The sequence below is a fragment of the Plasmodium inui genome, assembly GCF_000524495.1.
Source record: "Plasmodium inui San Antonio 1 unplaced genomic scaffold supercont1.4, whole genome shotgun sequence".
In the NCBI taxonomy this organism is placed as follows: domain Eukaryota; phylum Apicomplexa; class Aconoidasida; order Haemosporida; family Plasmodiidae; genus Plasmodium; species Plasmodium inui.
The window spans coordinates 635,846-653,791 of NW_008481838.1; the positions used below are offsets into that span (position 1 = coordinate 635,846).

At 47.0% G+C, this 17,946-nt stretch overlaps 4 protein-coding genes across 4 annotated transcripts; 2 read left to right on the top strand and 2 right to left on the bottom strand.

The window, feature by feature from the left end:
* Positions 1 to 70: 70 nt before the first annotated feature.
* C922_01304 (hypothetical protein) lies at positions 71 to 1,129 on the bottom strand (the record flags this gene model as incomplete). The annotated part of the gene is made up of 1 exon (XM_008816910.1): positions 71 to 1,129. One exon carries the CDS (start codon positions 1,127 to 1,129, stop codon positions 71 to 73), a length of 1,059 nt encoding a protein of 352 aa, XP_008815132.1.
* A 1,683-nt stretch (positions 1,130 to 2,812) lies between these two features.
* On the top strand, positions 2,813 to 4,867 carry C922_01305 (hypothetical protein; the record flags this gene model as incomplete). Its single annotated transcript, XM_008816911.1, has 6 exons — positions 2,813 to 2,912; positions 3,051 to 3,121; positions 3,257 to 3,360; positions 3,525 to 3,585; positions 3,700 to 4,559; positions 4,735 to 4,867. The coding sequence occupies 6 exons, from the start codon at positions 2,813 to 2,815 to the stop codon at positions 4,865 to 4,867; spliced, it is 1,329 nt and encodes a 442-aa protein (XP_008815133.1).
* A 678-nt stretch (positions 4,868 to 5,545) lies between these two features.
* On the bottom strand, positions 5,546 to 9,769 carry C922_01306 (translation initiation factor IF-2; the record flags this gene model as incomplete). Its single annotated transcript, XM_008816912.1, has 1 exon — positions 5,546 to 9,769. One exon carries the CDS (start codon positions 9,767 to 9,769, stop codon positions 5,546 to 5,548), a length of 4,224 nt encoding a protein of 1,407 aa, XP_008815134.1.
* Positions 9,770 to 12,658: 2,889 nt separating this feature from the next.
* C922_01307 (ubiquitin thiolesterase) lies at positions 12,659 to 16,921 on the top strand (the record flags this gene model as incomplete). The annotated part of the gene is made up of 3 exons (XM_008816913.1): positions 12,659 to 12,783; positions 12,947 to 13,352; positions 13,502 to 16,921. The coding sequence occupies 3 exons, from the start codon at positions 12,659 to 12,661 to the stop codon at positions 16,919 to 16,921; spliced, it is 3,951 nt and encodes a 1,316-aa protein (XP_008815135.1).
* Positions 16,922 to 17,946: the final 1,025 nt, after the last annotated feature.

Sequence of the window (17,946 nt, forward strand, 5' to 3'; positions counted from 1 at the left end):
AAAAGTACGCAGAAAAGATAGGGAGGCAGAATGGAGTGCCCCTCCCCCCATGGCACATTCTTTGCCCCACTTAGAACTCCTTTCGATTAACCTTCCTATCCAGCATGGAGGAGGCATAACCCCTGGAGTTCCATCCTCCTTCATCAGAGGAGTAGTCCCGACTTGTTTTCTTCGTACGAAACATATTAAAAGAAGTGTACTGTTTGTTTGTTCTAACTCGAGTGCTCTTCTCAGCATATCGATCCGTACGATCTCGATGTCCATCGGTATCTCCCTCAGCATAGCGACCTCCATCTTCACTGTCGACATCACTAGAATGAGCTGTGTTGTCACTAAGACTCTTTCCACTGCTCAGCAGACTTGAGGGGGACCTAAAAATGTTATATTTTCCTAAAAAGTGCTCCAACGTTTTCAAAGTTAAGTTGTTTACTCCTCCTTTTATGCTGCTGAGTAGGTTACAAATCTGGTGTGTGCAGACACCATTGTAGTAAATCAGAACAGTGGGAAGTTTCGATTCGGGGTAATTTTCTACAATTCGATTGTAGACCCCCTTGGTGAACTTCACGTATTTGTGCTTTTTGGCTAGCTGACTTAGGATGTTATTGATCACTTTGCACGCGATGACGTTATCTGAGTAGAGGTGGATCACGACGTGGGTGCCCTCTGTGTTTTGTGAGGGTGAGGCTGCCTGGACGCCTTCCACTTCTGCTTCTTCCTCCTCCTCTTCTAAATCGTCATCCCCCCGCGTGCTTTCCATCGACCGGCCGCCATGCTCACCCAGGGGGTTCCTCCTACTCGCTTCGTTAACTTCGGACAGAAAGTTGTCCTTTGAAATTTCGTACACTTCCCCAAACACATCGAGTGCCCTACTTCTGTTTATTTCTTTTAAGCGATTCGTTTTGTGCCTCTCGATGATTTTGAGATACTCCTCGTCGACGCAGCTCTCCTCCAGCAACGTCAGTTCGTGCAGGTTCTTTTTCTCCAGCGGGTTGATGCCCTCCAGTCTTTCCAATTGGCTGAGGTATATTTCTTCTTCTTTCACCTCCTTCTCCAGGGGGGGCAAATTCCCATACTTCCTTTGCAGGTCGTCCCACTCGGTGGTTTCCCTCGTGGGGTTAGTCGTCGACATGGTCTCTGCCTTTCGTGTGGCGATTCGTACGCAGGGCTACTTAAACGCAGCTGGTAACACGCAGAGGGCGCTGCCACGGGAGGGTAGCCAAGAGCGGGGCAGTCGCTGCCTAGGTAAGTACAGCCAACAGGAAAATATATATATTGCTATATTTACGTGCTTCGATGCAGTGCATGAGGACGCCGGGTGCCACCCAATCGATCACCACACTAGCTGCCAACTTAGAAGTGAAGCACCAACTGCGCCACGCGTAGCATCTCCCGACCTCACTTTATCGCTTCGGGAAAATGAGACGGCTGGGAATTACCCACTCGTTTTGGTAAACCACGATGAAAAAAAAAAAGAAACAGTGAAGGAACAGTGACGAAACGGTGAAAGAGTAGTAACGAAACGGGGACAAAACAATGACGAAACAGGGGCGGAATGCACGAACATATCCAGGGGCATCACCACAAGTTCACTTGCAAGCGAAGTCCAAACCTGAGGGGCGAACAAATCCGCAGGTGGGTGTGGCGGGCGCGCGAAGTGACCCCCCACCCAATGCTCCACGATGCGACTCAGTAAAATGTGATGAGCACAAAATTACAAGGGTCACATCATGTCCCAAAGTGCTACTCCATCGCAGATGGGTAGCGAATTGAAGGATCAACTTTTTAAATTCATCTGCATTGATTTACCAAATGGGGAAAGAGAAAAAAACAAAAAAAAAAAAGAAAGAAAAAAAATCCACAAGGGGGGAAAAATCCGACTGGCGAAGGGTAACCTTCATCACGGTGGCTTGAGCATGCAAAGACGACGTATGTGCCGCACGAGTGGGTATATAGTGCCAAATTTTGCGCTCACCTATTGGCGCTTTATGATTTCCCCCCGACGCATTCCCTCCAGGGAGCACTTCCCCCCTTTGATGCGTCCAAGTGGCCTTTGGTATGGCGCGCCCCCATGCAGTGCGCTGTCATTTGGGGAAAGGGAAAACGCATCACGAGGGGGGAAAGAATGAAAAAGTCTTCTCCCTTATCGTCATCCCCCTGTTCTGCGTCGTCCTCTCGGTGGTCACACCCCCGCTATTTGCAGCCTATCTCCTTTGTTCGCCCCACTGTTAAGGCTTCCTCGTTGAACCCAACGCAGACAAGGGGCAAACGCGTACCCACATGAGGAAGGACACATGAGTATGTATGTGAGGTATGTATTCACATAGGTATTCTCACGTATCTATCATCACGCATATACTCGAACGGCGTGCCGCCCTCCCCTGAGCAAACGCGCGAAGAGGCCCCAAAAGATGATGAGACTTAAAGTGAACTCCATGCCGACCGCCCCTTGGAGTACGTACACCTGTTGTTCTCTTTTTTAAAAAAGACAAAATATGGTTCAGGAAAAATCACACCCACTGTAGACATGCGTGTTACATGATTTCTTCAATCGGATAGTGAAAAAACACACGTTCATTGGCAGATTTTTGTAAAAACAAAAAAAGAAATTCCCCCAAAGAGGAAATTAACACGTTCATTTTTGTATGTCCCGCCTCGTCCAAAGTGATTGTCTTGTCGACGTGCTCTTCCATTTGGTTTGAGACAATTGATTGCTTCTTTTCCGAACGCCACTTCTACCCTGCGCAACGTCGCTTCCACCATGCACTACGCCGCTTCTCCCCACTTAGGGAAAGATAAAACCCAAATCGAAAAAATGGACGTCACTTCCACCCTGCTACACAAAAGCGACCATGTCGCAGGCGACCCATCTGACGTCGTCCCGGGGGAGAGGAAGTTCTTCTTCTCATCAATTGGTAATGCCACCGGGGGGTCCAACCATTTCGGGCACTTATACATTTGAGGGGCCGCTACACCCAACTTTCGCATTGGTGGATCCCGCTTCCCTCCCCTCTGGGTGACCATAAAAATGGTCACCCCTTCCTCCCCTTCAGGTAAAGCTCATTTGATAAACGTGCTCTATGGGATTGGCTATACAATACAAATTGCTATGCTACCCTACTTGGTGAGTAAGCAGGTGTTGCCTTGAAGGGAAGCAGACCTAACGCGTCATTAGAACGATGCAGCTCCTCCCACTGCTACTCAGTATGCAAAACGTACACCTGCACATGGTCCCTCCCTTTTTCATTAATCTACCCAGCTGATCAGCTCCAACGCCGGCATAGAACACAATGGATACCTCTTGACCCTTTTTTCTCTACTCCAGTTTTTGGGGTCCATGTTTTTTGGGAGACTCGCTGATATGTTAAAATGAGGGCTCCTTGGAACGTCCGCCGAAGCGGCGCCTGCACACATGCGTGCAAAAATAGATACGTGCATAGATAGATACGTGCATACATGGAGAAATATGCACCCTCGTCCTTCCAGTGGAACTCCTCCCCATGTGCTTCCTCCCCTTCCTTCCGCAGATGGGGGGTGAAGAAATCCTTCTACTTGTCCCTTTGTTCCTCCAGCCTTATGTACTTAATGGTGAGGGACGCACATGAGAGTGCCATCCAATTCTCTCCCGCGGGGAAGCCGCTCCTTTGTGTCTGTCATGGTATTTACTCTGCATCTCCATCTTCTTGTCCATCCCCCCTGCAGCTGCCCGCGTCCAGGGCCACCTGGGCGTACTACGTGAGTTTCCTTCCCTCGTTCTTCATGCAAGCTTTTCAAGCCTCCTCCTTATTGGTGTGCCTCAAGACAGACAGCGAAAAGAGGACCGCCGCTATCGGTTACCTGAACCTCAGTTACGGCATGGGCATCATCCTAGGGAGTCTCATCGCCGGCTTTATGGTCAACTTTGTCGGTCCAAGAGGCAATCTCCTCATCGCACTGGGGTCACAAATAGCAGCCTTGTACGTAGCGAAGACCCTGAGTGAAGATCCGAAGCTTTTAAAACCAGTCAACTTAGGAGAAATAAAAATAAGGGAAATACTGAGTAGCATACAAAATGAATATGTGCGTGTGTTAAATCTTTTTCGGAAAACCTATGGCATCTGTTTGCTAATTCTGTTTGGCTTGCTTCCAATTTTAATGACAAAATTCGCTTTCGCCCCTGTTGTAGTAGACATGTTTAAGCTGACCCCATCACACACATCCTACTTAATGACGTATGCAGGACTTTTAACGATCATTGCAGAGGGGCTTTTCGCACCTTACTTAAGTTCCATCCTAGGAGATATGACCTGCTGCAAGTTTTCTATCCCTTTAACGTTAGCTGGATTCTTATCCCTGTCTTTATGTGGAGCAAATGAATATCTCGTCCTTATCTTCATGTCCATTCCTCTTTGTGGAGGGGCCTTGCTATACATATGTGGGACTAGTCAAATGACAAAGCGGGTCGAAGAATCTGAGTTAGGAACTGCCATTGGCCTCAACACGGCCCTTTTTTATGCCGTCACCATAGTGGCTCCATATATGGCCTTCAAGTCGTACGTCGCCCTGGGGTTGGGCCTCTACTGGTAAGGAGGAGGGAGAGAGAGAGAAAAAAAAAAAGGGGGGGAACATACAGGTGGAGAGATTTCCATCATGTGGAGAACAATATATATATATGTTTTCCATCCCCTTTCGAATATTCATTTCGTTGTTTCTCCCCTTTCATGATGCTACCCCCCACACATACTGCCCCTCCCTCAGGCTACTCTGCGCCCTCATCTGCCTAGTCCTCACCACGTACATTTTCGCCCTGGACAAATCCACACTGCAAATTTTTAAGGAGGACAACGACAGCCTGGAAACAATGTTTTCCAGCGTCAAGTTGGCTTGGTAAAGGGAAAAAAAAAAAAAAAAACAAAAAAGACATTATAATAGGAGCAGCATACGTGTGAACATCCACCTGCCGCTTCACACAACTCACCTTGTTAACTGTTTCTGCACAGACACATTTGTGGCGCCCATCCATTTGCATCAGCAGTACATATATGACAATTCCTTTTAACTTGCTTAACGGCGTGTTTTTTTTTTGTTTTCTTTTTTTTTTTTCTTTCTTGCTTCTCCATGTAGAATGCAAAAAATGTTCTCCCCTAAACGAACAAACAGTTTTGTCTTAATAGAAACGGGTTGCAAAGGTAGGCCCTTGGGCGAATTAAAAAAAAAAAAAAAAAAAAATAGTCACACGGTTGACAAATGAGAAAATAAGTGCGCATGTCTGCGGCCGATTGGATAGCTTAGCCACACGCATAGGGGGGGGTCCTCCTGACGCGCTGTTCAAAGTAGCGCCTCAGATGTGTAGCCCCTCTGCTTGGTAACCCCTTCTACGCGGAAGGACGAAAAAAAAAATAAAAACGGAGGAGAGAGGCAGGAACGCCGGTGCAGCTCCGACGGGAGCATTATTCCATTGGGGCTTTACCCCCATATGGTGGGTCCAAAAGGGGTCACATCCCTGCTCGGCTCACCATGCCGCGAATGGAGGCACAAATCTAACCGCTAATCACGCCGTCGTCCTCGCCTACTCTTGGTACGACTCCACCTTGTCCCCCGGGAGAAAGTCTACGAAGTTCTCAAAACCCATGCCGCACTCATCGCCCTGGCTAACTTCCTCCTTCTCCTCTTTGCCAATCTTAAGCGACACGATCTTTCCAATGTGGATGACTTGGTCGTTCCTCAAAATTCTGACATTGCTGTGGTTGTTAACGGTGCCACTGTTGACAACACACCCGGCTACCTTCCCCAACTTAGATACATTGAAAACCTTTAAAATGGTTGCCTGCCCTTTGTATGTGCCCCTCGGCTTGGAACTCAGTTTCTCCTTCATTAGATCTTCGACCTGATCAATCAGATCGTATAAAACATTCACATAGATAATTCGGCAGCTGGATTTTCCAGAACTCAGCATCTGTTTCGTATTCTTCGGGCAGCTCTTGGAGAGCTTAACATTAAACCCAATAATAATGGCGTCGAAACTTCTAGCATAAGTAATGTCACTGGCTGTGATGTCTCCGATGCTGGAGTAAACAATTTTGTTTCGAACTCGGTGCAGTGTATCCTTCACTTCTAACTTTAGGAGGCAATTTTTTAAAACATCAATCGTGCCTTGCTTATCACATTTGACGAAGTAGCTGACGTACACTGTCTTGGGGTCATTTTCTCCAAAATGATTAGCACCCTCTTTTTCGTTGTTGCTTCCCTGTGGGGGGGGTTCTCCGGTGGTATCTTCCACTTGGGGGGAGTTTTCTTGGGTTGTGCTTTCTTCCAACTGTGGGTTCTTCTCCCCACCATCCTGCTTTGGCTCCCCATCATTCGGATTTGCCTCCTCACCATTCTGCTTCTGTTCCTCATCGGGAGTAAAGGAGCCCTCATTAATGATATAATCTCTGTAGCGATCGAGGTTTCCATCCTCCTGCCCGTAGCTAAAGCCCCGCATCTGTGAAGCGAGCAACTCATTCTTGTGGTGCTGTGCAATTTGCTCCGCGACTGTCTCGTTCTGTACCACATAAAATCGGTCTCCTGCGACAGGCACGGAGTTCTTTTCGTAACCTACGACCATCACTGGGTCGGAGGCGCACGCGGATTTTACCTTCTTGTTGAGATGATCCTTCATTATCTTCACCTTCCCGTAGGACGATCCTGTGTAGAAGTAATCATTCACCCGGAGGGTTCCATTCTGGACTAGATTAATGGACACGATTCCATTCTTGTCAATATACGAATCAAGGATAACTCCTTGGCAATCTTTACTCTCCTCTAATGGTAAGTCTAAAAATTCGGATTCTAAATATATTGCATCTACCAGCTTGTCCATAGATTCTGCCTTCAAAATGGAACAAGGAACCACCTGCACGTCTCCACCATTCATTTCGGTGTAAATTTCATGATGCAGAAGATCATTAATAATTCGATCCACCGATACGTTTGGCAAGTCCATCTTCGTAACTGCGATTACAATTCGGATGTGATGCTCTTTAATCAGTTTGATACATTCCACTGTCTGTTCCTGTATTCCTTCTTCTCCAGAGATTACTAAAATGCTCAGATCGGATATTTTCACTCCTCTGCTTCGGATTGGCATAAAGGCTTCATGCCCTGGGGTATCAATCAGTGTAAATGTGAAATCGTTACCTTTCGATTTCACTTTGAACGCTCTTATATTTTGGGTTATCAGTCCCTTTTCCTTGTCCCTCTCCTTCGTTTTGCATATGTAATCGAAGAGTGACGTTTTTCCGTGGTTGATATGCCCGATAAAGGTCACTACAATGTTCCGCTTTTTACTTTTCTCGGTTGGATCCTCTGTCGGGCAGGCAATACGCGGCTTACTCGCAACACGGGCATTGTTTAGCCCCAATTTGATTTCCCCATTTGGCTTTGCCTTCCCATCGGTTTGAACTTCCTCCTCTTCGTTGTCGCTTTCTCTCGTTGGAGAGACACCGGGGGTAACCGCGTCTTCCACTACGCCGCCGTCCACTATGCTGCTTTCCAATTTGGCACCTTCCGCTACGGACCCCTCGCCAACGTCGACCACACAGCTGACGTTAAAATGCTCACTAGCTTTTCTCATCTGATCCGCACTCAGTGTATGCCCCGAATGGTACTCCCTACTCTCGTTGATTATAAAAAATTTTTTCAACGCGGACAAGGATATTTTTGTCATCTTCGAGAAAACGGACAAGCTGGCATTTTCGGGCACTCGACAGAACTTCGCGGATGCTCTATCTTTATGAAGCGCCTCTTTGTTTTTTCTTAAAGAAGGGAACCCACGGGGGGGGCAGGTTCTCTGTTCCTCATGAGTTGGGCTGGTATAATGTTGATGACTCGTCCTGTCTGTATGGTGTGCCTCCCTCGAGTGACTCGTCCTGCTTCTCCTCTTCCTGTGGTCGGCTGCATCCCCATCGGAGGATTCCTCCAAGGGGTCCCCCCCTAGGTGATTAACAAATGGGTCCTTCTTGCCTTCATTCAGAGACGCCTCTTCCCCTCCCTGATTCACAGACGTCTCTCCCCCTGAATGATTCACTTCCCCCTCGTGCGGGATGCCCCCCGACAGGGAGTCAAAATAGGAGAGCACTTTGTCAAACGTCTTGGACTCCTCCGGGATGGTTAATATATAGTTGGACTTAAAGTTCACATCAGGCCGATCATAAATTTCGACGTCTATAATGTCCCAGATGTTAAACAGCCGTGTAAATTGTGCCATTTTTAGTAAGACGTCCCACCTGTGGTTATGTCTCCCCTTGTGTTGCTCCGCCTTTTGTGGCTCCCCCTCTTGCGGTTGTTGCTTGTTCTTCTCCTCCCCCATATGCGGGACAGATGGGGGAAACAATTTCGACTTGTGGAGATACCCAGTGGTGCCATTCTTCAGAATCTTAACAAATAGGTACGACTCACACAATTTAGTAATCAACCCCTTTGACGTGTCTCCTGTCTTCAATTTCACATCTGGATTGTATTTAATTATGTTAGCTAAGTAGTACAATTTTTTTTTCATATTTATGCCTAAAACTTTGACAAAGATTTTCTGCTCCACCTTGAAGTATTCATTCAGATCTCCAACATCGTCTCCAAAGTTACATCTGCTTTTAAAGAGCATTCCGAAGTGGTCTGTATTTTTTATCTTCACTAGAACTGCGTTCGGGCTGACTGAGTAGACTTCCCCTTCGAGGGTTTTCCCGACGTTGTCTTCGCTGGGCGTATCGCCCTCGGGGGTCCTCAATTTAGAATGGCTCTCATTTGGGAGGGGGTATCTGTATGCATGCATTCCGCCGCTTTCCCGTTGGCAGTCTTTGTAACTTGCCTCCTTTTCGCTTCCCTTCCTTTGGTAATACGACGCTGGTATGGCTTCATCGTATGTGCTGCGGACACTTTCAGGATTAATGGTGGAGAGAGGTTCATATTTGAGCCTTTGATTACTCCTCAATTGGGTGGTGCTTCTTCTCATCGAATCATCTCTAACTGCCTCCTTCGAATCACTGGCTTCACCACGTATTAACTTGCTTCCAAGCTTTGTCACGCCTTTCCCCCGCTTCCCTTCATTTTTCTCCAAAGGGGGGTCTACCCCAGTGAACCGCTCCGCATGGGTGTTTGGCAGATTTCCTTTCTTCTTTTCGTCTCTAACTTCGGTGTACTTCCTCTTTTTGTACTTTCCCCCCTGGGGAGTTATCACTTCGGCATCTGTAACGCTTTCAGTGTTGCCTCCTCCTTGGTCTTCAGTGGGATTTGCTTCCTCGGCCTTGCTGCGCTCGACTGTTTTGCGGGGTCTCGCAGAGATGGCGGAGTTCCCTCCCCTGCTGCTGCACCCTATGGATGGAGATACACTGTGGTCACTCCTAAACAGGAACAGATATGTATTTTTTTTTCTACTCACACTTCTCCAGGTGCTTCTCCCGTTATGCCACTTGGTCTGTGTCAGCCCTACCCCTTCGCTAAAACTACGTGCTGTATTTCTACCACTGGGTTTACTCCCCTTTGGTGTGAAACCCAAGGGGTCACCTCTCCTAAGTATATCCCCATCAGAAATTCTAACCGTCCTTTTAGCTTCCACGAAATTACCTCGATCATCGTCGTACCCTCGAACGAGGGAAGAACCTTTCCTTTGTCTTAATTGCACATATGGGTTAAATACTCTAGTGATGACTTTTCCCGTGGGTAACTTATAAGCGTAGTAGCAGTTGGGGTTTGCGCAGAGAGAGCTATATAGTAAGATGAGCAATATGGCTGGTGCGAGCAACCAGCCGCTGAACATAACTGAGTGGGTGGTGGTCAGGGGGCGGACAAACCTTGTCGAATTGTCATTCGAGGTTTGCCTTTCGAGGTTAGCCTCCGTGGGGTTACCTTTGCGGGGCTGCCTCTTCCCGGCTGCCTCTTCCGGGCTACCTTTTGCTTCTCACCTTTTCCATCGCAGCATGCGCTCGCATCTTCCCCTGGAGTGGCTGCAGAATCACCTCGAGAAGTGGAAGTATGTCCCTGCATTTTCCCACGCACCTCGAAATGCTTCACTCTTAAGCTTAAGCAAAACAGGGTCGGCGCTCTGCAAACATGCTACACGCAGGTGTATGCTGCAAAAAAAAAAATTAAGAGAAAGAGCAAACACTCAACGGATGGGAAAGAGCCCTCGCGCTACATCCTGCGCGAGTACATGACAGCTTGTCGGCAATTTAATGGCCACTTATTGGCAGTTTATTTGCCAATTTTTTTGCCGATTCATTGGCCGATTATTTTGCCTATTTGACGCTGAGTGACAATTTCTGCCTTTCTGCGTTACGCCGTACAAGCTCCAACTGCCAACTGTGCCAACTGTGCCAAGCTGCGCACTCCGTGGGGGGACAAAATAACCAAAACGGCGTAGTTAAAAAAAAAAAAAAAAAAGGGAAGAACGGAATGCCCATCAAAATGAAGAAGTAACCCATCGAGAAAATGTCATCCTCGTGGGGAAGAACAAAAAAAAAAAAAAAATTCTCAAATTGTGGAACTGCCTCTTTTACGACGCGGTTGCTAAAATTTGCCTACACCCTGATGTGAATCCTTCCTCGGGGGGTGGGTGGAAAATACCCAACTGATTGAGCAACTCTTGAACAGAACAAACGTAAATGCTCACATTGATTACGTAACTATGTCGCTCTGTGAATACTTTTCCGTTCTGCTCTGCCCGGGCGCACTTGAGAATGCGATGGGAGTAGTGGACCCATTTGTCACACCACAGCGGCAGGGGGAGAACTCTCTCCCACGGGCTTGCAATAATACCTACACGGGAAAGAGCAACGCAGCAACGATGAACCGGGACCAACTAAGTAAAAATTAGCAAAGCTACTCCCTGTGGCACACTGAACTGTTTGCTCCTACTTCGGGAACACCCGGGAAATGGTCAAACAGGTCAAACAGTGAAGCATTGTTACAGCCAAATCGTGGCGAGTTTCACAGAGCCCCAAAAAAAAGAAAAAAAAAAAAATAATAAAACGCAAGTCTTCAAAAGTGACACACCTCTTTCTCCATTTTAAGCGTAATCACGTTTAACACCCCAACATCGAAATATTTTCACCCTCCTAGGAACCCTCATATGTGTTTGTTTTATGGCATTATTGTGTTCTCGCTTTTTTTTACGGAAAAAAAAAACTAATAAAATAAGGATTGAATGCTGCAGGCTGGGAGGAGTAACGAATTTGTTGTCGCAAGGTGATGTAGGCAGGGGAAAAAAAAGGCAAAAAAAAATGAAAAAGAAAAGGAAAAAGAAAGGAAAAAAAAATGGGGGAAAACGAAAAAGTATACAAACTGGCAAACTGCCGACCTGCGAACCTCGGGCAATGCGCGCATCGGCTCAGTGAATTTTCGCAGTGTGTGCCGTGCAGGCTTAATGAATGAATGAACCGGATGAGGAGGAACGCCAAACGGGCAACGGGAGCCGTGTACATATATTCGCGCGAAAGGTACGCATAAAATGGGCCTAATTTGCGTACTGATATGTGTGGTATATATTATTGTATGTGAATTCTCGAACGCGTGATCCTCTCTCCCTACCCCGCGGCTCTGAATGTGCCACGGATATATGATATTTATTTTTTTTTTTAAAAAGCGAAATTAAAACCACGCATTGATATATGAAGCGTGAAGTGCGACGAATTGCTGAAATGTTTTCTTCCCATTTCCGGCCTTCTATTCCCTGCTGATTTGTTGTCGGCTTGTCGTTGGCTTCCTGTTTATTTTATCCTTACGCTGCGTTCGTTTCAGCCTGCTTCTCCGCGGAGTCACCTTGGCGCGAGGCTTAGAGCGAGGCTTACCGTAGCGTTGCCGCAGTTTCGGCACAGCATCGATGTAGCGTTCACCCGAGCTTCCGCTTTTTTTATTTCCTTTTTTTTCCCGTTTACCCGCGTCCCGCACTTTGTGAAATTATTGCATTCCCCTGTCGCTCACACTTTGCATTTTTTTTTTTTGTTTTTTGCAGTGTCGCGTTTGCATTACATGCCGATATTTTCTTTTAAATTAAAAATATCACATTGTAGCAACGAGGGTGGGGGGGCAACAATGCCGTGAATGGAGCAGCCTCATTATGCAGGCATGTCACCAGTAGCTGTTGTGTTGGTCTCCAGCACGCACAGAGGGAGAAATCCCCCTCACCTCCCCTCAATTGCGGAACCGCCAAACTGTGTAGCAACAAAAGTACGGAGTCCACGCGGGTATACAGGTAGTCCGCTACCTCCCCCCATCGTCATTGTCTACAAAGTTAAAGGAGCCTGCCTGGATAGTTTTTACACCGAGGTTGAGGAGCGCAAGAGGGGGAAAGCATGAGAAGAGCAGCACGCGGATAGGAATTCGGAGTGCACCCAAGCCGATCGGAGCGCAGCTCAGCGAAGCAAAACCGCCGCAGGTGTGGCCGACGCACCAGGCGAAGCGTCCAAAGGGATATGTCCCCCCACGCGTGCTGTAGGCTGAGAGCAGAAGGATAAAACCCCTTTCGAAATGACAACGCAGCAGTTACTGTAGAGACGTGCTACTTGGGAGTTTTTCACCTTTCCGACAGGCGAGTCTCGTCCTGAGATACTTCCAGCCTGTTATCGTCTCGGATCTGCTTTCCCCTCTGCCTCCCCGACTGCTTCTCCCCCCCCCTACTTCCTTCGTTTTCCTGCCAACTTTGCACAAAATGGATTCTCCAGTGACGTCCACTTCGTCCAGCAGAAACTTAACCCTTGATAAGATCCAAATTTTGAATTTGTTTAAGCTGTTTGATAACCTGCCCTTCGACCCAAAGAGCGAAAATGAGACATGGTGAGTGCGTGGCGCGGAATTGCTTGAGCGTTTTTTTTGTCGCGGAAGCGGTAGCACAGCTGCATTTTGGTCTATTATTTTGTTGTATTATTCCGTTTTATTGTTTCATTTTTTTATTTTTTTTTTATATTTTTTTTCTTATTTTCCCCTCCCCCCCGCGCAGGCACATCGTGAACAAAGAATTCATAGACAGCCTGAGGAACTACGAAGAAGGCAAGGCGAGTCGCTACCAAACACTGATCAATAACAAAATATTTGTGGAGGACGACAGTAACGTCACCACGAGGACGAGACTGCTCAAGGATTACGAAAATGGAAACGGAGTGAATTTCCTCCTCTACCCAGAGAAGGCCATAGAGGTCTTGGAAAAGCATTTTCACTTTAACCTAAAAATCCCAAGGGCGGTTTACCCCTATAAGGTTCCCAAGAGGGATAGAATAATTTACAAAGTGGACATTCAGCCGCTCAAACTTGTGGTGTACTCGAAGAACCCGAACGAGTTTAGCAGCCCGTCTAAGATGAAGATCGTCGTCCTGCGCAACGACACGGTGGAGGATGTGCTCAAGGAGGTAATGTGCCCGCCCATTTTAGAGCTGAGGGCAGCCAACCAAAAGGGTGCCCAACGGGAAGAGTACCCCCGTTTGTACCCACTTCGCGACACAGCTTCTTCTCCATACAGCTGATTCTCTCTACACTCGCGCTTATTCCCCCCACGCAGATCGTCACCGACTTCGCTCCCGCGAGTTTCAAGAAAAATCTCTTCTACGCAGAAGAGAGGAGCGGCAAGAGGGAATACAACTGGGAGTGTTTATTCCTGCACGATTCGACGGAGTACCCCCTGAAGAAGAAGATGCACGAATATGACATTGATGAGGGGACCTGTTTGTTAATAACAAATGAGCGAGCAGACATAAAGTGCCTGACGAATGAGAGCGACTATGGATACACGAGGCAGGAGTCCAGTTTTAGGAGGTCCGAGAAGGAGGAGGATTGTATGAGGGGCTACTCCAGCGGAGGGACAGGCGGGTACGGTTCTACCCACGCGCAGGGAAACACACAGGGTTCCACACAGGGATACCCCCAACAGGGCATGATGAAGCAAATAAGCTACATATTCGAGCACGGGGGGGACCGAGGTCTAATCAACCTCGGTAATACCTGCTTCTTGAATTCCTCCCTGCAGTGCCTAGCCAAAATAAAAAAATTTTCCAATTACTTCCTAAGTGGAACCTTCTGGAATCACATAAACTACTCCAACCCTGTGGGGCAGAATGGACGTCTAGCCAAAGCGTACTACGAAACGTTGCTTGAGCTTTGGAAGATAAATAAGAGAAGCGAGCCGTATGCACCCAAGGCATTAAAACAAGCCATAAGTGAAAAGAGAGATGAATTCTACGGGTACCAACAACACGATTCACAGGAGTTATTAGCCTTCCTTCTTGATGGCTTGCATGAAGATTTGAACTTAATACAGAAGAAGCCCTACTACGAAGAGAAGCTACAAGGAGGATTAGATAAACTGGACATTGATGTTGCGGAAGCATCTTGGAATAGGCACAAAGAGATTAATAACTCCATTATTGTTGACCTCTTCCAGGGACAGTACCGATCTCGTCTACAATGTCCCAAGTGTAAAAAAGTTAGCATAGCATTTGATCCGTTTATGTACTTATCGATCCCGTTACCGCCGAAGAAGAATCACCGCATCTGGTTCCACGTTATGTTAAATAGGGACGCTCCCATAGGTATGAGATTCTCCTGCTCTTTTAGTGGCTCACAAGAGGTCCTAAAATTGAAGATTTTCCTTCTCACCATAATAAAAAATTTAAAAGGAAAAAGAAAAAACATTCTTCTTCATAATAAGTGTATAATTAAGAATAGCAAAGAGTCTTCCCATGAGGGAAGAAATAACCATGCCAATGCAACTACGTGCAGTAGCAGTGGTAGCAGCTGTGGTGGTGGGGGGACAAACAGTACCAGCAATAGTGCCTTCAACTTCCATTATAAATATATGGATGACAAAAATGAATTCTACGAAGATAATGAGGACAATTGCACCAATGCGGATATTGCCAATTACCTCAAGGCTATAAAAAACAAAAGTAAGATAACAAACACGCTGAAGGAACAAGAAATCTCCACCGTCCATGAGAGCATCTGTGCCATGTGCAACATACAATCGATTGACGAGCTAGAGATTAACAATTTGAGCTTCCTTTTTACGAAATTTAAAAATCTCGCTTGTAATCAATTTTTTCAAGTCCTAAATAACTCCGATTTTGTCACCGAATCGCATACGAGAAATGGAAAAGGGATCAGCCACATTTTTGTCTTCATCCTGCCGAAGTCATGTTCCCATCTGATTGATAAAAATATGGATGTCAAGGTGGGAGATGAACATCTGGAGGTCCTTACCAACTCCACGGTCACCACGAACAACACCAGTCTCAAGGATGAAGAAATGAACGTGAAGAGCGAAGCAGGCAACAACAACTGCAGTAACGATAGCAGCAGTAACAATAACAACGGCGCGGAGAAGAAATCGCTCAAGGGGAAGAACAGCCACACGAGCAAGATTCTTAAAAAGAGAAAGGGGGTGCTCGGCCCATCCAACAGTAATGGGATCCCTATTAGGAAGGGAGACAAAATGAACCCATCCGGGGCCGAGGAGGACGAAGACGACGAGGTCACCCCTGTGACATCATCTCCAGGGGGATGGAATGGAAACGTTGGCGGAAATGCTAGCATAAACGGAAGAGAGCCATACGACGAAGTAATGGAAGAGTCAAACGATATTAACATGCAGGAGGCCTCCTCACAGACACCCCAAAATGATTCCAATTCCAATGGCATGAGCAAAGGCAAGACAAACTGTGAGCAACACATTTCTTACAGTGAACTTTTTCGAGATCGAATTTTGTTAACACAAGATTTACATAACCTCCACGACAAGTACTTCTCCCTCCTGATAGTACCTCTGTGCCCAGATGAGCAGCTTTTCTACAAAATGAAAAATAATGATTTGCCCCTCCTCTTTAATGTCCCTTTCAATTTTACGCTCAATGATCTATACGCGAAGGTGGAAAATGCCTACCCGAAGAAGCCCGCGGGGGGTAGAACAGCACCCAGCGGAACTACCCCCACTTCCAATCAGTACACCGATCGGTATGAAGAACTCTGCACACATAACGGGAATGGAAGAAGCGGAGGTGACGAGGAAAGTGCCAAGAAGGATAGCATATCGAGTAGCGATGTGGCGAATAAGGCCATGACAAGTGAGTACAACCAGGGGTTGGAGCAAAAGGGAGCCGCTGCCTTGGTTGAGGGAGGCGACGACTGTGCCAGTAGGTTTACTCTGTACCTGCCGTGCTATAACCTGAAGGAGGAGTGGACGCCAAAGGACAACCTGGGGCTGGAACTCAAAAGAGACGAAACGTACCTCTCAGATTATATAAAAAATTCGGAGGAAAAGCGACTCATAATTATACACCTTAACAGCGTTGGCATAGATCATGAGTTGTCCCTGGATATAAAGACGATCACTTTTGTCGATTTGGAAGAACGCTATGGGATTGACACTTGTTTGAAATTATTTTCGGAAGAGGAGCACCTGGATGAGAACAATACCTGGTACTGTGGCAATTGCAAGCTGCATGTACAGGCTTATAAGAAGCTAGACCTATTCCGAATGCCAATCATCCTCATTCTACATTTAAAAAGATTTAACAATACAAATAGGTGGCTAAGGACAAAGATCGATTCGTATGTTTACTACCCCCATAAGGAGAATGAATACCTAAATATGACCCCTTACATTCTGGAGGATGGCTTAAAACACATGATAAGGATGGACCCTCATTATTCCCCTTTGTATGAACTCATCGGAGTTAACTGTCATACGGGTGGCCTCTGTGGGGGACACTACTTCGCGTATGTGAAGCTCAACGGGAAGTGGTACAATTTCAATGATACCTTCGTTACCACCATTGACGAGTCGCAGGTCAACACGAAGAACGCGTACCTCCTGTTTTACCAGCTGCATACTCACAAGAACGAGACCTTCGCGGGCGTGGCGGACCAGAGGAATTTGGCGGAGGAGGAGGCCATTCGCATGGCCAACGCGAGCTACTACAATTAGCGGGGGAGGCCGTGATGCGGCAAAGTGACGAGGCGGTAACGAGGACAAGTGGAGTCAGTCATCCCATTTGCGAGCAGAGGTACTAAGACAGCCGCCTTAGTGCAGTAAAACATAGCGCCGTCACCCCCCCAAATGTGAAGACCCTTTTTAAATTTTTGAACCTCCGCACGAGAGGAAGCCCGAATGATGAACGAGAGGGGGTTCATCCCCTGCTACTCACACTGCTGACACGCCCCGTTAATGTGGGACTTCTTTCCCTAGCGTTTCCTTCCGCTGTGTTCCCCCCCTGCCTTTGCCGCTCCTCCTTTTAATTAAAACCTGCCTGCATTCTCCACGCAGAGGCTCCCTGTCCAATTCAGTGCCACCCTGTAAGTGCTCCCCTGGGAGAATTCGACTCTACTTCCCGAAATCCACCGTGAATCATGTCCAACCATTTGCCGCGTCACTTTTTCACCCCACGCATTAACCCTACTTTAAATTAATTGTTTACACGTAACAAGAAGAAAAAAAGAAGAACCCCCTCTACTTTTTCTTTCCCGTTCCTGTTGGCGGCTCTCCAGTTACGTATGTCTTATGTAGGCGGGTATTGGCGCCGCCGAACCGTACCGTACCGCTTTTTCTATTTAACCCATCCCGCATGTCGCTTCACCTTTTTAAAGAGAATGACCCCACAGTGTACACCTTCATTTTTAATCCCCATTTAATTTTTTTTTTCTCTCACCCCTTTTTTTTTTCCGACCCCCATGTGTTGAACTCAACTCAGTTTGTCAACGTAGCCATATTTTGCATTTTCGTTTCTTAAGTTGGGAAAAAAAACCCATTAGGGAGAATCAAACGTCTAGAAGCGTTTTTCTCCCCCTTGCACCTGTGATGGGTGGATGCCCTTACAGTTTGTCCGCTTCTGCGCTTTTTAACCGTTCCTGCGAAATTGTGCCAACGCGTCGCTCCAAGACTTCCTTATTTGCTTCCCCATTTGAAGAGGCCAATCAATCCCAGCACGTGTCCAATGGAAGACCTGGCGTCAT